The sequence below is a fragment of the Passer domesticus genome, chromosome 7 (assembly GCF_036417665.1).
Source record: "Passer domesticus isolate bPasDom1 chromosome 7, bPasDom1.hap1, whole genome shotgun sequence".
In the NCBI taxonomy this organism is placed as follows: Eukaryota; Metazoa; Chordata; class Aves; order Passeriformes; family Passeridae; genus Passer; species Passer domesticus.
In genome coordinates this window covers 44081708-44107503 of record NC_087480.1, presented here as the reverse complement: position 1 = coordinate 44107503, position 25796 = coordinate 44081708, and the positions used below count along the sequence as shown (strand labels likewise).

Sequence of the window (25796 nt, the reverse complement as noted above, 5' to 3'; positions counted from 1 at the left end):
AAAGAATATGATTTGCAGCTAAGCCAAGAGCAGATAACGAGTATTCGGAGGCTGCACCTAAAAATCAAAACAGTAAACTACTTGTGAGACTAATCGCAAATGTCTGCCTGTCATCTGTTTTCCTACCAATACCAAACCCCTCCAGAGATTTTTTTCAAAGGAGTACACAAAAACCTTTGGACGATATTGGAATACAATGACATTATTTCCACTTACCAGTTCTGCAGGATAAGGGCAGGAATGGTGGTGTGAACAGAAACTGTGCAAAATAAGCACATCTTTCAATCAATTAAGTTACAATACTGTACATAAGGGCTCCCATAAGAAACTAGACAATACTGCAAGCAGTGGGAAGAAAAAATTTATCCAGAACGACTGATAATTTTGCCAATTTAAAAGTTGTATTAGATGTGGAACAAGGAAACTTTTTTTCTTCTTGAGGAAAAGAAACTGCTTTAAAAAGTGAAACTATTTTAACATTCAATTTCAATAATAATTTCTCCAGGAAGGATTTACATAGCTGTAATTTATAAAACAACATTTACAAAAACCAGACAATCCATTTTGCTACTAGGCAAGACTTTTCTAGTTTCCTTTCGACAGCATTTTCACATTACTAAAAGGGACAAGAACTTTTATTGAGATATTTACATTCATGTTTTAAAACCCACGTTCATTGTCACATGTAATTGAAACAACCCTCAGTACAGCTATTATAGAAAGAATCCGGCATTAACCTTAACTTAAAAAGCCAATAACCATGTCTAGGTTGAGTGATTTTTCTACATTAAATTCACAGTAGATGAAAGAGTCCCACAAAACTTTAGCAGTATATGACCCTGAGATTCACAGGCTTTTTGAGATCAGACTTCTCTTAAAAAAAAAAAAAATCTCACACCCACCCAGCTGGCCCCATGCTTCTTGTCCTTCAGCCTGGGTTGTGACTCATTTCTTCGTGGCCACCCTTTCCCACTCTGCATATGACTTTCCTAAGGGAGATGATTCAGCTTGGACTCACTTGCAGTCAGCTACTGCTGACAAAGGGATTAATCCCAGCTCCATAAACACCCTTATGGCTAAATCAGATATCTGAGCAATCAAAAAAGATCACTGACTACAACAAAACATGCAGCTTCCTGAGTATTACCTGTCCATGCAACAGGCTGCACTATGGACTTGGGAAGGTGGAAGAAGAGGCAGAACCAGACAGCTTTGGTAACTGAGCAGAACCACCACCTGGCCCACACCTACAAGTGTTTTAGAGCTGGCCACACTTGTAGAGATGTTGCTGTAAAAGTCTATACCAAGTCAGGCCTCACTACTCACTATTCTATCCAATACTCCCAAAACCTTCATTCCCAGCTAGCTTAGCATGCCTAGCTGAAAAATGTATCTTGAATTGCTACAACTAAAAATCTATAGTTTGCAGTAAGAAAAATGAAGATATGTGGGGAACAAGCTGTTTAGAGCCACAAAATACAACTGCAAAGCATATTAAGGTTTCATTTCCAAAATGCCATTTCAAGAGTACCTTTCCATACTTAGGCAAATCATGAACCAAAAATGTGAAATAATATAGTCTCTTTTTAGTCTCTGTACCCAGTTAATGTATTTGGAGAAACCTTTTCTTGACTAAAAAATTGCCCTCCAATATTCTTTCAGAATAGAGTTGTTATAAAATTCTTATAGTTTGTCTTCTACATATGCTAGCTCAAAGGACTCTCACGTAACATTAACAGAAGCTGCTTTTTCTGAAGTCAACCTAGTTCCCAATTTACATTTTGCTCAATAGCACAAATACAACTGCAACATTCCAGAGCAAGAATTTTCACTTCCATTGAAGCGGTAGTTGGCATAAATCCATCTTATTCACACAGTTAAGTAATTCAGAAGGCTCAAGCAACCAAAGACAGTAAAACAGAAATCCATAAACACAGCTAGGTTCTTCCTTCCTTATATAAGTTACTATAGGTTTTAATGCATTTATGTTGCAAACAGGTTCTCTTTATGATTTAGAAGCACCAAGAGGGATGAGTCAGAGCAGTATTTTGAGTGAGGCAAATGGTGGTTTTACTAAAGGACTGAAGTTCTTAAACTCCTGTGCTTGTGTAAGTGCACTACCCAGAGCAGACAGTGCTTTCTGCATTTCACTTTTATCTATTTAGTTCATTCATCAACCTGCATTTGTGACAATCTTTCACTAAGTTTCAAGGTTTTTTTAGTTGGGGGTTTCTTTATGCACAAAACTGTCAGGAGCAGGAAGCTGGCATATCACATATTAGAACACAGTAAAGTGGACAGATTAATCTGGACCAGACATATCTTACCAGTTCCCCCAATAATATTCACAAAAGGCTTAGGGAAATGACTACCCAAATAACATTTTTGGCACATCTTCTCAGCCTTCCTTCCACCTATAAGCTTCAATCAAGTAAACTAGTGTGCTTAAAAAATAGAGATTTAATTCCTTACTCAAGCAAAGGTTCCCATTAAAAGTCCCATCAGAAGACAGCTTTTGTAGGACTGCAGGATTTCTCTCTAGATTTGAATTCCAGATCTCCCTAACACTGAGCAGGACATACATGTGCTGTTCTTCTTCAATTACATCTTCAGGACCATGGTGAGAAAAAAGTTGTATAAAAAGTATTCCTTGCAGATTGTTCAACTGCACAGTATTTTGTCACAAAATTCTCTAATACTTTTTTCATACTTGGTTGATTGCTATCAGGAAGGCAACAAGGAATACTATATTTCCACAGACATAGATGGTTAACACAATCTGTTTAAACAGACGACCCTGCAAGAAAAGGGGAAGAAAAGTCATTGAGCAGTCAGTCTTTTCATTGGTTTAAACAAAGAATCATCCCATTTCACAGTAGTTAGTTACCAAATTGTGACTCACCTCTGCTTCTGCAGATGTGAGTGACTGCAGTATCTGTACTCTGTCATCCTCTATCACTTCAACTGTTCATGGGAAGAAAAACAGAAGTCAAATCAGCCCTTAAGAGGAAGGGGGTTTCATTTTTATACTGCAGAAGTCTTGATCCTGTGACTAAATCTTACACAGCATCAAATCTGAAAAGGACTTGGGATTTTCATTTGACATTTCCTGACCTGTTACTATCACACTCACAGCGCAAATGAAAAATTACTGGCGCTGACCTACAAAACAAATTCTGAACACTGATGTCAAAAAACATTTTGTCTTTTGCTAGACTAAATAATCAAAACACTGAGTTTTGCGCTAACACCTTTTCCTTTTATATTTTAAGATAAATGGATTTCATAAGAAGTATTTTCATTAGCCAATATGAGAACGCTCATTGTCCACACATTTCAGGTTAATTTTCCCTATTTCTAGGAAGTAATTACTGCAGTTAAATTTAAATTCACATCTTTTATAATCACTCCTTCTCCACATGCCACCTTACACGCACTCTTAATTAATCATACTTCTTCAGTTCTGCAGCTGTCTCATCTCAGCCTTAGACCCAGGTCATTCACATGTGCAATCACCTCCTCCCTGTGACACTAGCCAGTAAAGATAACAATTTCTAATGAAGTTACTACCCCTCTCTTCCGTAGACATACTGGAGTCAGGATTTCATATTCCTTCTCCAGTCAGTCAAAATGACAAGCGTTCAAGCTTGCTCCTGCCATAATTTTCAACAATTTAAATGCAGATTAAATCTGCATTAATTAATCTGGATTTAACATACCCACCTGGGATCAAAATTAAGGGAAAAATTAATAGAGTCTCAGAAAATATTTACATATTTCAGTCTGCCCATTTTATCCCCTATGAACTACAGTTTAAAAAATGAGAAACTACTATTTAAAATGGCACAAATCCCACTCTTCTAGAACACTTATCTTAAAAAGTGGGTTTATTCCATATTCATTCATCTACAGAAGATTCAAAACTACAAGAGTTACCCCCTTTCAGCTTCCAAGTTAGAGGCCAAAGAACACCTCCTGAAATTCAACCCACACTGGTTTTATTCTCAGCAAGCATGGAGACAGCAGGAGTTTTGCTGGTTTGTACCTTTACGAACAAGACAGTAGCTGTGTATTTCCAGAAGAACATCAGTACCAACATGCCAAGCTACAAAGCCAATCATTGCATAGGTGTCCCACGGGTCTGGCAGGTTGAGTGCTGGCAGATCCATTCCCAAGAACATAGTCACAACTATTCAGTAAAAACAAGATAGAAAACCCAATAAGAATGTTGTGCCAGTGTACTTAAAAAATTCTCTCAGTGCTTTTTAAATAGATTTCCCATTAATTACCTAAAACTGCTTGAGGAACAAGGTTAAAGGAGTTCACACAGCTGGAGGTTGTTCAGGGTTTTTGTGGGGGGGATCAGTAGTCATTGTGGGCTTCTTTGGTAGTCACCAGTCACCACAATATTAGTGGTTAAGGTTGCTGTGGAAGCTTGCCTCTATTATTAGAATTAAACCCAGCTTCTGGATCTGTAAGTGAAATTCCCGTCTCCCATTCAATAACATTGAACTATATTACTGTAAGAACACCATTCTCATATCTTCCAAGACAAAAAGAAATTATGAAGATAAAGGGCAGGTCCTCATTACAGAGGAATTTCAGATTTGTCAGTAATTCCTTTAGTTTTAAAGTCACTTTTTCTCTAGGATCTATCCAATGGCCCCTTAAAACTCACAAAAAAGATGGTCAAGAAAAAGGATCTTCAGACATGCCCGGACTGGACGTACATAGATGTTTTAAATGAACAACAGCCCAGAAAAAGAGCAAAGTTCTAAAGTTTCTTCTTTAAATCAGTTAAGTGGGAGTTAGTTACTTCTACTCACCAGCTAATATTCTAGCTGTTGTACCAGTACTCCAGTGAAACCAGTTAAACAGTTGCCTCCTATAAAACAATGAAACATTTTATTGATTACACCACTGGGGGAAGGGGTCAGAAATCAAAGAACATCTTCTCCTTTAACACTGTACAATGGAAAGCTTTTACAAAGAATGTTTAAAGAAACAGTCACATTTCATTCCTGTGGCTCTAATTCAATGAGTCAGTTGTACCTTGGCGCGTGACGAGATGGTCTGAAGCCTGCCATAAGTGGTTGAAAGATTGTCAAAGCCATCACTGCACAGCCAAGATAAGGATGAAAACCTGCTTGCTAAAGAGAGGACATTTTTCTTAAATATCATATCTATACAAACAGAAAGAAAAGACACCAAAAAGTTGCAAATTTTACTTGTATTAATAAGTTACAATGGAGCAGCACTGGCAAAGGCAACAGGACACAATAAGCTGCCCTGCAGCCAGATGGAGATTGCTTGCATTGGTAGCAGACACACTGGTATGTCTGCTCAAGGCTTGCCACACATTTTTGCTATATTGAGAAATTCTACCAGCTGAAGAGCAGACTAACATGACTATAGAAACCATAGTCCAAGCTCTCCAGCCCCAGTCCTGTGTCTCCAGGATAGGCCTATTTTATAACTCATCCCAGCATTGGTCTTCTCTTTCACATGAATATGTTTTATTCAATTTCCCTAGCTCACACCTGCGACCATATTCTTCCACCTTGAATTCAGATACTCTCTAGACTTTCCAACTTTTCGTGTGACGTTGCATCAAACAGAATACAGGTGACAGCGACAAACATAAAATCTCTATCCAGCTACTGCTCCAGACTAAGCTTATCACTCACTGTTATGTCCAAAAAGACATCTTCCCAGCAGGTTTACCATGGTAATGTCAGCCATCACATCCTTACTCCCCTCCCAAGACCATATTCTCTAAGAAAAGACTTGTAGGACCAAAACAGTACATAAAGAAATTGTGAGCAAAGAAGCTATTTGGAAGAAAAAGGAAGGAAGGAAAACACTGAATTTTTTCAGCTAAAGTTTAAAGGAGACAAAATTCCTCTTCTGGATTGCCAGAATTTGGAATCAGCCTACTTAAGAACAGTTTTCACAGAAAATTGGTTAGAAATAGTCATAATAGCTGGCAGTGGACTTCCTCATTCATTTAGTCCCACCTGTACCTTTCAGCTAACAAGACAAAAAGTACACTTACTTGGCTCCAACCTCCTCGGTACACAAAAGGCAACACAAAAGAAATGCTTGTAAGCATGACTGTGGTCAACATAAGCATACGATGCACCTAGAAAAGTTAAGTTTGGTTTTAGAAACTCTACACTTAATACATCATTAGAAGACATTACAGTTAAAAGATATTCTTAATCCCCACTTAAGACAACCTTTAGTAGTAAAGTAGGTGAACTTCTGATTTTTAATTTATAAGATTAAAGATGTAAACCATACTATTTTTAGACTATTTATTGGTTTATAATTCTGCTTGCAATAATACTAGAAAATACAGCTGGAGATATGTGGAGATTTTGCCCACCTGAAACCACAACTCCTTTCCAAGTAGGAATGAATGAGACCAGACAGGTTTGAAGAATCGTGCAACAATAACACCAATACTAACTGTGGTAATCCAAGCAACAAACATTAGCGCTCCTGAAAATAGAAAAAAAAACAAACAAAAACAACCCAACAAGGTAAATGATAGGTAACTTAAATGCACATGAATACAACTTCCAAGACTATGTAATTGTTTCGTCCATGTGCACACAGCTAGAATTTACCAATAATTAAAAACATATCACCTGGTTCAGGCTACAGCTTTATAGCCTTTATCTTGCTAGAGAACAGAAATATCCACACAACACAGAGCAGCTCTGGCTACTGCACATCTCACACATGCTAATACACTTTGTACATACTGGAGAGAGAAACCATTCTATCATCAACTCAGGCATCAGAGGATGAAAGATGGCATTGCTACAATCTGTGTGACAAAGAGTGAGTGGCAGTTCAATCATGGACCTGCATTAAAGTCCAGCAGTGTGGGAGAAAAAAATTCCCATTAACTTCAGTGACTCCCAACTGCCAGTTGAGTGGTTTCTCATTTCAAATAGAACTAAACCAAAAATGCAACTACAAGAACTTCAAATAGAGAGAAAGAGATAAACAAGTCCCACTTTTAAATTTAAGGGAAAAGGCAAGGGTGGACTCATTTTCCTGAGCAAAAAAGAATCTTCCAACACTGTTCTTGAAATGAAAAATTAGGAACTTCACTCTGCCACCAGATTCTAGATTTTGCTAGCCAACATATACATGAATATACAACACAAATGCCAGAAAGACAAGAGGGAATACCAATTCTGCAATAACCCTCCAGTCTCAGCAACTCTAGAACTGGGAGACAAAACTAGAAACTGCAGCTTACCATGAGCCTTGATAAGCCGCGGGGCCCGGGAACCTCCGATATCCCGAGGAAGGCCTGTGACGTTGTACAGTCCATTGGTGACCAGGGGCTGACGATGATGTTTGTATATCAGCCCACCTAAGCAGTGACAAAGTGATTTATTTCTCACTAATGAAAGCCATTGCACTCGTAAGTGTGCCCATTCCTCATTCATGAATTCAAGCCCTGTTGTGACCACTGCACATAATCATACAAGCTAGCACACAATATGGTAAGAACCTAACATCATCTAAGCCATCCTGCACACTTAATGTGCAAAACACAACTCACCTAGCTACAGAAAATACAACACATATGAGTAAATTTGCAATAACCTCCACAAGCAAACCCATGATCCAGAGAAGCAGTAAAGGTGATTTAATTAAAGGCCTCAAGCTTGGAAACCTTAGTTCAGACACCAATTTTCATCTAAGCCATATCTTACAGAAGGGTTACTAACTCATTTGGAGCTGTTAAAAGAAAAGCAACTATATATGTAAGTCAAAATTACCTTCACTAGCTTCCCCATCTGCCAGAAAGATGTAGTAACTGGTATCGAGATTAAATCTCCCTTTGTAAGCAGGGAGACGAATCCTCCTCCTGAAAGAACATTGAAGAATACCATCCGCAAGCCTCCACGACACATCTTCAAGGGCATTCTGTAAAACAAGAGATATTTAACACCCAGTGTCTTCAGACTAGCTGAGTAACTGGCTTAAAAGTAACCCTGAAAAAGACAAGAGTGTCACTGATATATAAAGAAAAAAAGTAAATTGTCCAGGGAAGGGGGATCCCTTCTGAATTGGCATGCAAAAGGTATTTCAGTAAGTCAGCATAACAACTTAGGATTTGAATTTTTACAGCCTACAACAATGTTTAACTCAGGGCGTACCAATTGCAGTTCTAGCAAAAGGGACAGACTAATAATAGGGACAAAGCTTCCAAAAAGACTAAGCTTCCATCATATGACTATCTTTACAAATTAAATTTAGACTTGCTAAGTTAACACTTACTAGGAAGTAAGAGCCCAATCAACCTCACCTTAGAGAATTTACACCTCAGTATTTACACCTGCTGTGCAAAACAAAAGCACAAAGCAACAGCATGCCTTATTTCAAAGCTACGTCTGTGAAAGTGTCTGAGCTGTTTTGAAACATACCTCTGAATCCAAGAGAGGATGAATTCGCTCCTTCAGATGGGCAGTGCTCATGTGAATGCGGTGATCCACATTAACACACAGATAAGCATCATCACCACCCTGCAGAGATGAAAAGAAAAATATCTATAGCCCAATGAAAATCACTACTGACAGTCTCCAAAAGGTCTTTGATTTAATATAGGCAGCAAGACCTGAGAGATTTTTGTAGTTATCAAGCTGTTATTCCCCATTTTTCAAACACATCAGTATTAATACTGAGGAACCACATTAAGTCAAAGAGATGACACATAGAAACACACATTATGATTCACGTTCCCCTCCCAGAGTAACAACCATATTATCAGAAGTTTCCTTAATTATTTAAAATTTATCAAATTGACTAGACAAGACAGAGATGGATGTTGGAGCTACTTAAAAATCCACTTCAGTTACAAGATTTATTCCTGCACAGCTGTAAAAAAAAGTGTTGTTGAGAACCAAGTGTTCCTGCACTAGGGAGATGAATATAAACAGCATCTCCTTTGTGCAACAAGTAGCTTATGCATTATCCATTTGTCAACAGCATCATCACTTTAACATAAGTCAGAAAGAAGTGTCTTTCAACATTAAGAATGCTTGTTTAAGAGTAACATTCAAGGATCAAATGCAAATTATTTTCTGAATAACAACTCAGTTTCTGAGAGGTAAGATTTTTTTGATAGTAAAATAGAGATGGATTTCACCAGGAATTTCAGTCAGACAGGCTGAATTCTGCCATAAGAGATAGATATAGGGAAATTCTATTGCAGTTATTCAGTCCTGAGCTAAAAGTGACTATTCACCTGGAAGAAACAACCTGTGTTTTAGCACTCTGGGAGAGTCACACTTTATGTGACATCTGACAGTATTTAATTTCCATTCAAGTTTTACTAACAAAAGCAACTACAGCAAAGAAAATAGAACACTCACCATCCACTGGTCATGGGAAAATGCAAATGCTAAATATCCTTCACTTGGACCACTCATTTCAATAAAAACTGAACTCTCTTCTCGTTGGAAGGATAGAAAAAAACATGAAGCACTCCCAGGATCACAGTTTGTAGGGTTCCTAATGCAGAACTTTGTAATTCCACAACCTGATGCACTAAACTAAATGAAGCAAACAAACAAATTGTGAGCAATGAGAGTTTCCACTCTCTTCCTCCTTTTTACCCATGGCAGAAAAAAGCATACAAGGAACAACATCATCTGTGTTTACACACCAATCTCTTAATCCATGCCTACAGTTACCCTAGGACTACTAAGTAAATTGATGGTGAATTCCAAGCTAAATTTGAGTTGAATTTTCACTTTAAAGCTATTACAATAGAATAACTTTGAAAGGTCAGCAAGAACTTCATAAAAAAAAAAAAACTTCCCTGGTCTAATGTTTGGAGAGTTGTAAAATGAGAAAGAAAATAATGGTACTACAGCTTCATGCTTACTTTTTAAAGTAGAAACTCCACTGATATACCTTGAGAAAATACATTGATTATAAGCCACAGTTATCCTGGATCAAATAGCAATGCTTCTCGATCCATTCAAGACTCAGTAACAAAAGTCAGTAACACAAATGAACTTAGAGAAGAAAGCTGCTGAGCCTGCAGCTGCTAAATAGGAAGTTATTAGTCATGACCAGATTGAGTCTTTTCCCATCTCTCGTGAGAAGTATGCATAATATTTTCTGATCATTACTTTATAAACTTTCTGTTAATCTTCTTACCTGTGTGCAGCATGAGAACCTGAGCAATGTTCAGGCAACTCAGCTGTCGTGTTCTTAGCCTTATATATCAAAGTTACTCATCCATCATCTCTCCTTTTCTGTTAATAGGCTGTATCAATATCGCATTAAATTCCATTCATCAAAAGCATTAAAGATAGCCTAATTTAGCTTTGTCATTACTTACTGGCTTTGATATGGAGGAAACTGGGTGTGAAGTTGACATAGCCGCAGAAGTTGCATGCAAAGGTGGTGTTGGGGACAGCACGTCAGGCTGAGAAACAATGGGACCCGGAATTTTTACCCAGAAAATCCTGTATTTCTTCACAACTGTGGCTCTTAAAAAACACAACACACACAGAGTGATTACTGTATATATTTATAGTTGGCTGCTACTTTAAAAAGGAAAAAAATTATAGTTCAGAGAAATTATTTGCAAAACCCTCATCTCTATGGAAACCTCTACCATTTTAGGGATTGAAGTAGAATGCATCTTAAATCTCAGTAGAAAAAGAATTTTAAAACATAACACCACGTGCTGCAGTGAATATAAGAAACACTCATGCCTATGGCATAGATTAGAACTTCAGAGAAGAGTTGCATTGCTTTTATCCTGCAGTTCACAAAAAGCTAGTGTAGTGTAACAGGAGGGTACACATATCATTTAGTTAGGTACAGCAAAGAGGAAGATTATTAACAGTGTATATTGCAGGTATGAGAAGTGAGAAGGTAGCTAGAAAGACTAAAGAAACCAATCTCCAAATCCCCTTACACTCTTCCTGGGAGGAAAAAAAAAAGTAAAGGAAAGAAAAAAAAAAGTGTCTGCATTAGCACAGATTCTGCAGCAAGTAAGGGGTGTTGACTTTTCAGGTCATTGGACCCAAGGGCTTTTCAGTTGCTGGACAATATTTGACACAGACAATGGAACAAGTTTGCCTTGTCTGCATTTTAATAAATTAGAATCTATACTAAGTTTACTTACAGAAACTGTACATGTTTTGGAGCATCTTCAGGAGCAATCCAATAAATTTTTATGTCGTTCTTTTTTGCTTTACTTGTGTGACTGACAGCTGAATTCTGAAAAGACACATATATCAAGAGTTACACAGTAGACAGACATTTTGTTAATTAACACAGTCAGCAGAGGCTGCAGCTAAATCCTACAGAGACATTGCATTTCCCCAGTGCAACTGGCTTTTCCCTATCTTCCCTATCAGTCATGATCAGCTCAGGTGAGGTGTAGCACACCAACTTACTCATACTAACCAACTTCAAGACTAAAAGGAAGGACTTTCAATCCAGAAGACTCCAGCAATGAGCTAGATGTCCCTGCAGCATTTATACAGAAATAGTGAGATTTTCTTCGTAAGGAAATGCTCCACTTTTTGACAACAAGAAGATGAAGACACAGAACAAGCCCCTCAGTGCCCACTGAATAACTGTAAAGCATTGACTCTACCTTGGTACGACCACATGTGAGCAGCTGAGAACGTCTCCGGTCAGCTAGCACAAAAGAACCAACTGCAGGGCTATCCAGGTGTTCTGCATCCCGGGCTTGTATGAAAAATCCCTCAAAATCTGGTCCAGACAGATGAACTAAAGCAAGAAGAAGAATAAGGAAGTTTAACTCTACTCCAGAGGAAGAAGGAAGTATTTCAACCAGATGCTCATTTTACAAGTACTGAATGATGGTTAATGGATTACCTAGAAATTATTCAACTACTTAGATAAATCCAATTTTAAATAGAAAACTGAGGAAAGACATACTATAATACGAAGAAACAATAAATTAAACTCTTCAGCTGTAACTGATAATACCTTCTATGTTATCCCCTGGTTTAAATTCAGTCCCATTCACTGTAATGGTGTGTTCAGGTGACAGCTGAGGAGAGCTACCATGACAAGGTACCATGCTAGTACAGGCTCCTCTTACTTTTCCATTTGGATAACAAACCACAGATGCATAGAGGCAAACAAACATCCAAACAGTAACAGCAAAACCAGGCAGCGCCATCTGTATAAAATAAAATTTACAGGCAATTAAACACAATAAATATTTACATTATAGGTCACCATGCCTCTTTAGAAATCAGTAGAATGGTAGAATACAAAACCATGTTCAAAAAAAGCATTCATGAGAAGACACCACTCCCAGCTTCCAAATAACTTCTGCTTCTGATAACTGCCAGACACTGTTAGGATGTTCAGATACCATATTTCAGGCCATCTACAGGTTGTCGATGGATTTGACACCACTGGATGGATTATTTCCCTCCTTGCATTTTGATAGCACTTTTCTTTTAAAGTGTCTTTTGCCAATCCCTCTCCTGTTCTCTCTCTCAAAAAAAACCAAAAAAAATCAAGTTCCTTAAACATCTGCACAGGACAGACAGGTCTTCAAACATGCTCCACAGATATATAAAGGTCAACGGTATTGAGGAACTACACAGCTAATATCAAGCCCACTTTTATTAATCATAGCTTCAAATTTTGCATCATTACAGACTGCCTTTTGTTTCCACAACCCGTGTCTATTTCCTCACATATGACAAATAATTCCCCAGTAACAATTTCTTCTTTCTGCAGGGAAACTAAAGTTGCCAAATGCCAGAAATAAATTTTATACATGCAAGAGTGAGAATTTGGTATGAAGATTTAAACAAATAAATATGTATGTTGGTTGCAGACAAGCACAAGACTTCTCCTTTGAACTCTCCCTTTTGGATAGTGGACCTCTAGACAATTAGTCAAACAACGGATTTGGCTTGTCACACTCTTGTCAAGGGAACAGCATCATGAAAGACAAGGGATAGTAGGACTCCAGATCCTAAAACAGTTATATGAACCCCTAACCTCAGCTTTCATCATGCAATGTTTTACCCCACCACAATACTGTTTTCATAAAAGCTGTAGCAGTTGTTTTGCTGCTCCAGTAGCATGCAGGGCTTAGAGCTGTACTGTGGTTCACAGAACACCCTAGCCAACAAAAGAAAGCATTTCCACATCCAAAAGGCCAGGAGAACAGAGAAACTTCCTTTCAATCCTTAGGCACCAGAAGTGAGTTATCAGCTCTGGTGGAACATAGACCAGGCAAGTTGGTCTGCCTTCTGGAAGGGCCATGCCCACTTTGCAGCAAGCGATAAGATGTATCAGGTTATGAAGTTCCCCGACAGCATGGATGGACACGGAGATAAGAAACACAGAGCCATTTCAGACTGAACTCTCGATACCTAAAAAGCAGTCAAATGAAGACAAGGCACACTATTATCTTATACAATAGGAGTCATCAACATGAACTCTTCCAAAGTTCTCATACATGGAAATCCACAATTTCCAAAGCAATGCTGTATTTGTACTTCAACATATGGGCTCCTCAGCAACTTTACACCACTAAATAGAAGAAAATCAAAGGTAAGAGTGTGTTGAACAGTTAGGTTTCAAAAACTAGAAAATTCTAGTCTCTCTCAACACTCAACTCCTCCCAAATATTCAAGATAACATTATGATCATATCTTTAACTTCTTGTTCAAGTATTTCCTACTAGTTCAAACACTTGTCCAAACTGTCAAAAGTTTTCATCTAATTGATTTTTTATACGTAAGTTAAAGACGCCTATAGAAAACTAAAGGCCAAGGTTCAGTACAATTATATGTACCAGAGAAAACTTCAAAACAAGAGATAAGACTGCATATCACAGAGACAAGAAAAAGAGTAGTATTCTGCTTTAAGCAGCAGAGGATGTGGTAGGGATGTAAAGGAAACAAGAAATACCTTGTCAGATTCAACTGACTCAAAAGCTGTCAGAAGAAGAAGATTAAGTAGAGATTAAAAGAATAAAAAAAAAATCTGAAAAAGATTTGGATAAATAGAGAGCAGTAAGTTACTTGCTCCTGCACTGCAAACAACTCCTTCAGTACCTGCAGATATCCCTGGTAGCCTGATAGCTCATGAGCACAGTGCTTACATTCCAACTTACGATTTCTTCATAGAACTGATCTTCTTTCAGCTGTTTAACTTCATTAGCTGCCTAGTGTGAAACCTAAAGCTAACTTCAGAGAGGAAGAAGAGATGAGACAACAGTCAAGGCAAACATACTCCAGCTCAAAGGTACAAAATTACCATTGACAGAAATTTCTCCTGAGCACCATCAGACAAGAGAGCGAACAAAAAAGGAAAGAACCACCTGAAGGGGAATAAGCTATATTAATATAAGGGTTGTATGACACATTCCTTTAGAAATAAACTCCCACAAAGGGAAAGTAGCCAGTGTTGCTGTCCAAGAGTCACCCTCCCTCTCAATCCACAAAAAGAGCTTGGGTTGTCCTCTTCTGCTTAAAGGTGTTCATATCATGACAGTTGGATTGAGCAAGCACAGAAAACATATTCATACTAATTCATTACTTCTAAAATATAAACACGCACACACACTCATGCACACAAAAAATACACACCTCAGCATTGTGTTCCTTCTAGGAAAGAATTTCAAGAGCATATATGTTTCAAAATTATTTTTCATAACACTTTGAGTGTAGGTACTTACCTTACAGCCAGTCCTTCTGTTACAGTGACAAAGCCTGAGTAAAACTGCTATTGGCTCTCTACTTGTAGCAAAACAATTTATATGACTTTGTAATATCTTCTATTTGGTTTGCATCTAACTGTATTAACCTTTACTGTATCCAGGAAGCTTGTCTGAAAAAAACAAACAGTAAACACACCAAAAAAAGTAAGGTTTATAAGAGCATCTTTACTTCAGGCACATATTTTATACAGCTTCCTCACACTTCAGCTGAAATGCATGAAGGTGTAATGAAACACTGACCCTGCAGCTTCCCTTGCTTTTTCAGACACTTCCTCAGACCTCAAAGAGTTTCATACTAAGTAATTACTTAATTATCTTCTGGTGCAGTTAAGGGTAGGCAGGGGGAACCTACAACCAATTTTTGATACCTTCTTCCTCCAAGTATTAGTTGACATAAATTTACAGCATGATTTTAAAGCTCATTATACATTTACCCCCTATCAAAGGGATATTTTATTTTAGAACAAAAAGAAACAGTTTTTAAAATATGGTAGCTTTCTCTTTTTTTCATATATTTCACCAAGAAGGATTTTGCCCTGTTCATTTGCTTGCTCTAGTGATTTTACTTGGGCAGCTGCTCTGCATGGAATCTTCATGGCTCCAACTTTGCAAACTTTCATCTGCATGAAGAGCCAAAGTTGGAGACTGACCTAAAAAGACATAGTTATCCCAACAAGTAACTTCAACTATAGCATGAGCACATTTACTGTCACAGCTATCATAGAACCATCTCCAATGCACATTAACAAAGAAACAAAATAAGAAACTAATATTCGCATAACAAGAATCAAAAAAGAAACCAGAGGAACGTAGGTGGCATAGCTTCCAGATAAAATAACCCATAGCTTACCTTGACTCATTAAGGCACACAGGTTTAAGAGTTTTCTCTAAGGGAATTCAGAATTCTTGCATGAAAGGTAGCATCTACAATGTGTTCTAAAAATGACACCAGATTTTACTTTACTTCATACCTGCTGCACACATTTTATTAAGCAAACACACTTTCCAAAGAGCCTGCAGTATCCGCTTCGAGCACTCACTGGCATCAGTTTAACCAAAGCACGACTACAAAGGCTCGAGCAGCTCCTCAGCCCCGCACGTCCTTGCCCCAGGGACTCACTCTCCTCTCCGGCACCGCTGTGGGGGCAAGCACAGCCGAGCCAGGCAGCGCTTTCACCTGCTCCAGCCTCCGCCGTGGCCGCGGCGCTTTTCTGGCTGCGGGGGCGGGGGCGGCGGGGTCCGCAGAGCCCGGGCGGGGCGGGGCGGAGCCGAGCCGAGCCGAGCCGAGCCGAGCCACGCCCGGGGAGCCGCGAACGCTCCGGGAGCCCGGCCCAGGTGCTGCCCGCCCGGAGCCCCCGCAGCCGGGGCTCTGCAAGGTGCTAGGACATTTATTTTCTCTGCAGCCTGCCAACGCTGGGGGTCTGGATGGCCGTCCTAGGTTAACAGCTAGTTTAACTGAGAGATTGGCCTTGTCAGAGCTTACGGAGCTCATTAGCGGTGCTGTTCGGGGGCCGAAAGGTGGTCACATATACAGGCTTGCAAAACCAGGCCTTTCTTATCAAGAAAGCAAATAAATACTGGCTGTAACTGGGTCTTCACTGGCAGAAACTGCAATTGCTGACACAGGCTTCTCTGACTTCTGTATTTTTTAAATCCAAGTTCTCGATTGCTCACAAAGTGACACAAAAAGACAATTACTTAGAAATCCAACAGGAATTTTGCCCTCCCACAGCATAGAAATATTGTGTTTGTGTTAAAAACCACCTTCATTGGAGAGCTGTAGTGATTCAGTTACTTAGTAGTTCTGAGCAGTTCTAGAGATCCCAGTTCTATTAATTTGGTAATATTTTCTAAAAAATAATAACTATCTACTAAAATATGACAGACTACAAAATGCTTTTGTTAGTATTCACTCTTTTCTCAGCTTCCATGTACCCTGTGGTAACATATTAGAAAATATATTTAACATGAAAAACAGTATGGGATTACTTTGCCTTATCAGAAAATTTATTTGACTGTTACTTGTATTATCTTGCTCATGGGAGTTATTGGGAAGCTGAGATCTCAGTCAGTGTTCAGTAACTGAAGAAACATAATGCATAAGCAATAGCTTGAAGTCAGAGTGAAATATGGCTGTTTCCCCCTAGCTGGGGGGAAAAAATAATTCTATTTACAACTACATTCATAAAGTTCTCATATATGAAAGAGTTTGATAAAATTGCAGGCCTAAGTACATACATACTTTATTGTGTACCTATGTGTTTTTAACTTATATAGATACAGTATTTGTATGACAAATAATAACATAAATATATTTACAGTAAGAAAACTGGTGACCAGAGGGACCAGTATTCTTGACAATATTTAGGTTCATAACTTTCACAGAGTACAGTGGAATTAATATAAAAATATTTTAAGATATTATTTTAAGGTCTTGGCTCATTGACAGAATGGGGTACATATGTCTGAAACGTAATATATATATAAGTATATATGGAAGTAATTTATTTACTAAGACTCACAAGGACGGATGAAAATGCTACAATTCTGTTGGAAATGGTAATCAGAGTTTAAGAAGGAAAAAACATTTTTCTGTGAAAAGTAAAGAGGGTAAGGGAGGGAATACTGTTTTGCTTATCATTGTATAGCTTCTCTTATTTCCAAAGATGTTAGCTATTGCTAAAGAGCTGCAAAGCAAGAAAACCAAGATAACACCAAGCGAACCAGGGAGAAGAAAAACTAACCCTGTAACTTCTGGTACAAGTCCCCATACTACTGCATGGGCACTCATCAATCTGTCTGGAAGGGCTCTTTTCAAACACACCAGTCTCCTTTAAAAATAGTAAAATCAATAGTTCTGCAGTCTTAATGAAAATGTTTCTATTAAAAGGTACTGCTTGCTAATTTGTTAAATGTGATATCCAGTATAAAGTAAATAGAATGCATTAGGGTATATGAGCTATAAAAGTCCACAGCTGCATCTTCTTTAAAGTGTACTGCAACTGTCCTTAGTGTGTTCATAACAATTCTGTATTTATTTCAAAGCAGATGTTCTATCTTAACCAAATGAGATAGAGACACAGAGGGCTGGGGGTGGCTTTGAATCTTCCTGCAAGCCTGAAGAGATAAAGCAGTGTAACCTACTATTGACCTGTGTCAGAGGATGAGGACGTCAAGTGGCCAATGAATGGAACAACATCTAACATGAAAAGAAGCTGATGAGTTTTTTTGCATGGTTTATTATAGGCACTTAAGGAAGTAAGTGAAAGCTTCTAATTTTGAAAGCAACAGGAATTTCATAGAGGAGACTTCTTTCCAAGTATATAAAGGGGAATTTCTCTTGCTTAAGAACTAAGAAAGCAATTAAGTAAATATATATAATTTTGGAAATTAACTATTGTGCAGTCCAAGGTTTATTCTGATAGCTGTTCTATTTTTTAAGCTCAAAGCTATATGGAATACAATAACCCATTGAAGAGAGCCCATGTTACCATGTGAGTCCTTCTAATCAACTTTCCTCTTAGGTATTAAGTGAACTATTCAGCAAAACTGTGGCATTTTAGGTCAGACCTTGCTCCAGTTTCATATATGTGCATTGAGCTCTATGTTACTGGCAAGGTTATCACCATAAAACCTCACAGGAGCTCAAATCAAGTGATGTGCAAAAAATGCTGCATCTCTACGAGATTGATTTGATGATGGATAACTGGATCAAAGAATTTTTTGTTACTATTTTGAAATAGTAAATTTTAGTGTTACCTATTTTGAAATACTGAAATGTGTTTGAAAAAGTGCACTGGAGTTGGCTAAATACATGCTGGATACTAGGCTTTCTCTGAAGAGAACAGTCCTGGCACCACTTTTTGCCAGGACTGTTTACTCACTTCTCTTGCATAAACTATACATAGGAAACCATGCATTTCAAGACTTTTCAAGATTTCAGCATTTTCCAAGCTTTTCAGCATTATTGTCATAGTTAAAGATTTATTAGGGAATTAATAGCAATATTGTTATCTTAGATAGGAAGAATTCTTCCTACCAAATCAATTTGTATGTGGTGGGGTTTTTTTCCTCCCAAAGAGAGGAGAATGTTGAGGCATTGAAATAATCCTGACCATCTAAAATGAAATAAATGATGATAAAGTCACAATGTAGGATGAGATTTTTTTCTCCATAATTAATAATTTAGTTTCCCTTGAGCTTTGGCACTGTTTCATACTTACCTGATTTACCAACTTACTGTTAATTTACAAATTAGATTAAAGTATTCCCCTTATGTTCAGAAATGTCCTTCTACTGTATGCATTTTTTTTATTATTTACTGATCACATTCATTTTGGAATTTTTTATGTCACACATAAAATTGAGACTTGGAACTGTGTTTATATGAAAATACTTGTTTTCCTAGAGGTAAAACGTATTTTACAGTTTTCAGTCAATGACTGTAACAAGCCACCTGGTGGCAGTAGCCAATCAGTCAAGTAAGATTTGCCAATTGCACAGAAACCTGCTTTGGTTTTGCATCTTTATTCTGACACAATAGCTGAAGTCTCTGCCCCACAGCTTTCTAGCAAAATATGTATCCATTATGACTTATATTGATTTTTTTAAAGTACTTCCTTGCTTATCTGAAACTAAATATTTAAGATGGTTCCCTGATATCAATTTGAGACAGGTCTGTATAGGTGTTAAGAGAAAATGACACACAACCTGTCACTTTTCTGAGAGTCTCCACTTATGCAGTGCCCAACACACATAAACTGATAAAGGACTTCAGTAAAATCATTTCACCTCATTCAAGTGATGTGGGTCAATGCTTGTCTGATGCACACTATCAAGTTTTATCTGATTAAAGTACTGCATTAACCTTGTTGAGTTCTCTGTATTTTCTGACCATTGCTATGATGATCTTTTAAATTATTAATTTTGTTATATCAGCAAGATGTGATACGTTTTATTGTTCTGCTTTACAGGGAGCAAAGAACTTGCTGGCAAAGGCATTGACCTGTAAGTGCTTCAGTGTAAGACACTTTAGACCTGATTGCAGAATTCATAATGCCAAGCTAAGATTAACTGAAATCTTGTACAACGTTCTCTCACACAATCAGTTTCTTTGCCAGCCAATCTCAATTCCTCCTTTGCCCTTTGCCCTCCCCAGCTTTTTTCCTCTGCCCTTTCACTTGGATTAGGAACTAATTTTCCTACTCTTTTTCATCTCATCTCAGAAATCCTTTCTCAGACAACTCATTTCCATTTCTTCACCTTTTTTCAGCAGTTCCTAATTTGACTCCTTCATGGATTTAAATGCATTCTTTGTTCAGACCCACATGTCTGTGGGTTTTGCAGTTGCTTTGGGTTCAAGCATATGCAGTCCTCCTGGAGATGATGCTCAGCACTGTCAGTTGTAGCAACATTCCAGTTAGTACATGCCCAGTGCCCCTGTGGGGGAACCATGGTGTTTGAGTACTCTCCATGGGAAGGGCTGCAGGGATTTTAGCTCTTACTTTAGCAAGTCTCACCTAAAGGTTTACAGAGAACTTCAAAAGCTAATAAACAGGTCAGACCATAGCAGGGCTGGTAAAAGGCATATCCAGTATTGTGAGCTGTGAGAAGAGTAAGGGAGAGAAGATCGTTTTGTACCAGTTTTCAAGTCCTGTAAGCAGCAATCCTCGATTGAGGAGCACAGGGGAAAGTCAAGCAAGGTGTAAAGGGACACAGTCCAGACAGCTATGGAAAGCTGCCTCCTGCACAGTCAGGTTAGCACATGGTCACTTTGGAAGCCAGTATCTCCAAGTTCCAAACTTTCTCAGAAGCAAAATATCAAAGCTGTTCAAGACATTTTCCTTCAGCTGAAATGGAGACTCAGTGCTTCGTGCAGAGATGGGATACTCATAAAAACTGGACAGCAGCAGCAGCACTTTGTCCCAAAATACAACTAGGTTGTAATTCCTAGGTTCTGGGTGTTCACATAGGAACCACTGTCCAGTAATGGGCAAACTACTCATCAGTAATCCCAAATTTAAATTTGTGGATGACCAAAAGACCTGATGATATCAATGAGACAAACACTAAGGAATTTTATTTTCTGGTAGCAGCATTTGGAGATGGTTCAACTGTAAATGTTTTTGTGGTCTAACTGCTGTACAGCAAAGGATTTACCAGTCTGAATTCCAGCTTTGTAGCACTCTAGTGCAAACCACTCTTATATCATCCTCCTTATTCTTTCTGCTCACGTTTAATATCTTTTAAAACAAATGCTTGTGGTAGTCATACATTTGGTGAAATATTTTCCTTCTGCAATATATTACCCTCTGTTAACTTGTTCAAATTACCCTGGCTTGAATTCTGCCTGCACTGAAAGATTACAGAGCAGGACTACAGTTCCCAATATCAGCTTTCAGATAACTTAATGTAATTGTTTCTTTGCTTAAACATCAGATGTCAAATATATAGAACAAAAAAGAAAAATCAGTTGGTTACCATTTGAACTCAAAGACCTATCTAGGTAAGATTTAAGGATTATTATTTTAACGGACCAGGAAAATAGGAATTATATTCTCAGTATAGTTTGATATATAAGGAAGGAACATCATAAAGGAGATGGAGTGTGCAAGAGACACTCTGAATATTTATTTTTGAGGAGGAAATAGATCTCCTTGATAAGACATTGCTACAATTCATTTAGGAATAGATCCACTGAAGTCTTAAATCTCAGCAGATCTCACTAGTGTTACATGGAACAATTCACAGGAAGACAGAAGTGGTTCAGCACACAGGTATGGTAAGTTCTCCTTCTACAACAAAAATTGGCCCAGTTTATGTGAATCAATTTTACATTTAACTAAGTTAAATGGTACAAGAATATAATTCAGATAGTTTTGTTTGCCAAGTCCCTACATTTACAGATTATTAATATCAAACTAATGTGATGCTGTTAGCTAAAGCAAAGTCAAATGTATCTCAAGCACGTATGTGAAAAGCTACCTTTAATGACATTTTATATGGTCCTCTTTAAAGATATTTGCATTGAATTTTACAATTTTCTATTAAAAATTAAACTTGATTAAAAATTAACTTTCCATGGATGTTAGAGCATTGATTGTTTGAGGCCACACAGTAGAAGTATGGCCAAACTGGAAATGAAAACAAACCCAAAATGTTAATCTTTGAAAGGTCAAACTTCCTTACATGAAAGGCCAGTAAGGACAAACTAAATAGTTTCATGTTTCATAAAAATGTTTCGAGCCTCTTCATCTCATCTGACTGAAATAGACATTTTTATTCCAGCCTATCATTTATCATTTTTATTACATTTTTATCCCAGCCTATCATTTATCCACTGCCTACCAAGTTATTGCAAAACCCATTTAGAAAGGACTTTTTAAAAAAAGCTATAGGTGATTACATCAATGTTCTCACTAATGTTTTCACTCAATACTAGGTTCTAATGTCCAAGAACATATCCAAATTTCTGCTGAGCATGTAACTGCCTAAGAAAGCACTTGTTTTCAGTCACTCCATAGCAAAGATTTAACTTAGAAAAGACAAGTTTAACCAAACTGCAGAAATACAGTTTTAAAGAAAAGGAACTTTCTTTCAAGTTTGCATTTCTGGTTGAGAAATCCCCATTGGAAAACAAACACTAGACAGAAGACTCAGCACCTCTTAAGCTTCTTATTGTTGGAACAATAGCACAGTGCTAATTTATGAATTTACAGAGCATGAGTGTAGAGCAATGAGAAAAAATGCTCACTTTAAATTTTATAAAGTCTCATATTTCCTGTGTGCAGGCCAAAGGAATCTGCTGTTAATTTTAGTTAGATGTTCAGCTAAGTTCTGTCTGTGCTAGTTGGCTTTTTCTGTTGTTATTGGGAACTATATTTCTGTTACTAAAAATAAAAAAATACTGCCACCATGTAAGTACTCCAAGATCCAAAACTGTGTTTTTACCCTTTAAAAGTACTTAGAGTACTTTTTACCCTTTAAAACAAGCATAAGCAGTATGACATTAGTGAGATATGACACCTAGTGAAAAGCTCCCCAAAGTGTACTGACACCTCCACTAGGATAAGTGCTCTGTAACACTGTGTTGCAAAACAGGAGGAAAGAACAGAGAACCACTAGGAAGGTGTACATAAAAGGACTGAAGAATTCCTGTATGTGTAGATTTGAAACTGCTGAAAAATTATTTCCTGATCATTAATATTGATACAGTATGTACTCTTATTTTGAAAAAAACTATTGATCATTTCCTGCTGTGGTATATCATAACCACACACAGAGAAACTGCAAACTAGATAAAATGGCACTGTGAAAATCACCCCTTAGATGCCAGTGCAGCAAGTGCTCAGTTGGTGTTGGCTGTGTTCTAGACAGAAGTGCAATGCTCAAAGGTAGCTCTTGTGCATTCATGTTTTGCTGGCTTCCATACAGAGAAAAACTGCTCAATTCACATGTACTAAATGAACACAGACCAAAGTCTGTAAGGGATGGGCCAGCATAAGAGATGATGGTGATGGAGAAAGGATTAGAGGATTCTGCTCTGTTCCTGATTACACTTCATCAAGAGACCTGCGACATTCATTATCTTTGAAGCAGTTTTTTTATATTTAATTGAAAGCCAATGAAATTATAATAAGTGATTATTAATATATAAATTATACCAATTATTAAGTGATTTCAGAGTACCTAGGAAACTTTTTTTGCTGTGCAGTGAATCAAGTCCTTTATTTACACTGTTGACATCTGGTTTAGCTACAGTCACAAATTATGTCAAAATAACTATCTCAGGCTTGGTTTCATAATTATTTTTGTCCAAGACACTAAAAAAAAATATTTTTCATAAACCTGGTTCCATTTGAAAATCTGTCTCAATGCATAGTATAGAGGAAATGTGCCAATGCAAACCTAGTAAGGCTAGGGTGAGTTTCTGTACGGAGTAAGGAAATCAAAAGAGACACATTTTAAAACTTTGTAACAGAAGAGAAATTGACTTCAATAATGCCCATTTAGTTCCCATCTTGCTTTTCACGAAGTGTTCGACAGGCACTTTAGGATAACTATTTATGCAAAGGACTTGGCTGCGTAGGCATTATTTGCTCTCCCTCTCTTAGAGCTGCTCTCTATGTAAGCAGCTCATGAAATTTTAAATCCCAGCCCATTTTCAGTATGTGACAGGACAACAGCAAGCCTGGAAAAGACACTTGTGCAAGGCTCTGTGGCAGACCAACTGCAGTCATTTCAGGCTACTGAAGCTTGCAGAGGACCCTAGAAAAAAAGATGGTCCACATCTCATTCAGTTAGCTCAGTTGGTTTTGTTCCTATGACTTCCATAACTGTTGAAGCTTCCTGTATTTCCCATTCCTATCATCTTCTTTTCTGGGATACATCCAATTCAGAGGAAACAGCCAGCATGCCAGGAGAGCCAGGGTCTGCTAGGTACAAGTCTGTCCTGTATATGAACACAGGCCAGCAAGCTGAGTAAAGAATAAGGGGGCTGGGGAAAAAAAAGGGCAGTGGGAGAATTCTACTGGGCAGGAAATAGCCATGTGAAATAACTCGGATTTTAAGTATCACATCTGAATCACATCTGAATGAGCCCTGATGAGGCGAATCTTAAGGGAACTGCACTCACAGGGGTGCTTTTCCTTTTTGCCCCATTCTGTCTAGGAAACCTAATATATGTCAAGGGCATACAAGTCATCTACACCAACATAAAAATCTTTCTCAACAATACCAAAAAACTTTAACTGTAATGAAGAACAAACAGATTTCTTGACATTTTCAGAGGGAGGAGCAAGTGAAAGAGAAAATAAAGGGGAAAAGCTACCAAATTATAAAAGAAGCTTCAGTTTGAAATGAGTGGAAGTGTTTCCATGAATATCAAGACCTTTGGACTTTCCCTAAATGCACTGTAATTGGAAAACACCCTGCAGTAAAATACACTTATAAGGGTATGCAGGGGATGGCTGGAAGTAAATGGTTAAGCCTAAATTGTTTTGCAGACTTCTTCCAATCCCACAAAATGTATATTCCGCCTTCAAGAAGAAAAAAAAGAAAAAGAAAAAAAAAAACCAACTCAGTATAACACAGTGACTGTAAATTGAGAAGCACTTTTTTAAAAACGTTTTCTAGGCAATAAAAATAGACTGACCTTCCAAAGCTGCAAGGCTGACCTTTACACTGGGGTGCAGTTAGTGACTTCGGTCGTGAGAGGCCTGGAGCAACTGTTCCAGGTGTTCTGCAACACAAAGCAATGGTAAGGGCTGAATGGTGTCAGCACTTCGGATGACAGTATGCTGCAAAACAAGGCGGCGGGGGGCTGTTGTTCTGGTGTTTGGGATTTTTTTAAAAACCATGCTACCTCTTGGTCAAAGACAGATCCACGGAGTTTGTAGTCTTGTCCACACACTATATATAGCACTTAAACTCTGGCTGACATCATGTTTTTTGAGCAGCGCAGCCTATCAGGATGGAGCCGGCGGCCCGGCGCGGGTGCCGGCCCCGGGGCAGCGGGGCGGGAGCGCTGAGGGGGCTCGGCGGAGCGGCGTCCCAGTCACCGCAGGGAGCGGCTGGGCCCAGAGGCACCAGCCGGGACACTCCGGACAAGCTTTAAAGCCACCCAGCCCTCAGCAGAGGGCCCGGTAAACCGCACAGAGCTCCGGAGTCAGGTGGCCGGGACACCTCTGGTGCCTGTGCGCACCAGCCGAGCGTAAAGGCGCTGCTGGGGCTGTGGCTGTAGAGGCTGACAGCAGACAGGTACCACCACACCGCGCTGCCCGACAGCAGGGCCCAGGCTCGCGGAGAGATCAGCCCGCTCGCTGCAGCAACAGCGCGGGGCACGGGGGGAGCTCCTGAGGTAGCCCTGAGGTATCTCTGGGAGAACCCGGGGGTACCCCTAAGGTATCCCTGAGGTAGCCTTCCTCCTCAGGGCGCGCCTCGCGGGGCCGCCAGCGGAGGGGCGGGACCGGGAGCTGAGGGGCGGGGCCAGCTGGGCGGGGCGGGGCCGAGAGCGGAAGAACGG

General features: G+C 38.7%; 1 protein-coding gene across 8 annotated transcripts; it reads right to left on the bottom strand.

Annotated features, from left to right (window-relative positions):
* Positions 1 to 339: 339 nt before the first annotated feature.
* On the bottom strand, positions 340 to 25287 carry FRRS1 (ferric chelate reductase 1). Of its 8 annotated transcripts, none has more exons than XM_064428146.1 (18): positions 25137 to 25287; positions 24927 to 25013; positions 14732 to 14883; positions 12010 to 12205; positions 11651 to 11787; positions 11174 to 11268; positions 10379 to 10529; positions 9402 to 9581; positions 8454 to 8552; positions 7806 to 7953; positions 7277 to 7393; positions 6389 to 6504; positions 6056 to 6142; positions 5053 to 5150; positions 4827 to 4885; positions 4046 to 4189; positions 2903 to 2964; positions 340 to 2797 (listed from the first exon to the last, which is right to left on the bottom strand). In XM_064428146.1, exons 4-18 carry the CDS (start codon positions 12203 to 12205, stop codon positions 2705 to 2707), a joined length of 1782 nt encoding a protein of 593 aa, XP_064284216.1. In that variant the 5' UTR covers positions 14732 to 14883; positions 24927 to 25013; positions 25137 to 25287; the 3' UTR covers positions 340 to 2704. The 8 variants fall into 8 exon arrangements, with proteins under 8 accessions (XP_064284216.1, XP_064284215.1, XP_064284213.1 ...); XM_064428145.1 differs by lacking the exons at positions 24927 to 25013; positions 25137 to 25287 and adding exons at positions 15624 to 15709; positions 15894 to 15969; XM_064428143.1 differs by lacking the exons at positions 24927 to 25013; positions 25137 to 25287 and adding exons at positions 15624 to 15709; positions 15814 to 15950.
* Between the last annotated feature and the right edge of the window lie 509 nt (positions 25288 to 25796).

Bases quoted from the DNA above. Each gene is read 5' to 3' on its own strand.
- FRRS1 (XM_064428141.1), bottom strand. From the start codon at position 15,819: ATGCCAGTGAGTGCTCGAAGCGGATACTGCAGGCTCTTTGGAAAGTGT. The intron at 6,143-6,388 runs GTGGGCAAAATC...TAACTTTTCTAG, and splicing joins GAAAGGAGTTGTGGTTTCAG to GTGCATCGTATGCTTATGTT. The intron at 2,965-4,045 runs GTACAAACCAGC...TCCCATGAACAG, and splicing joins CTACTGTCTTGTTCGTAAAG to TTGAAGTGATAGAGGATGAC.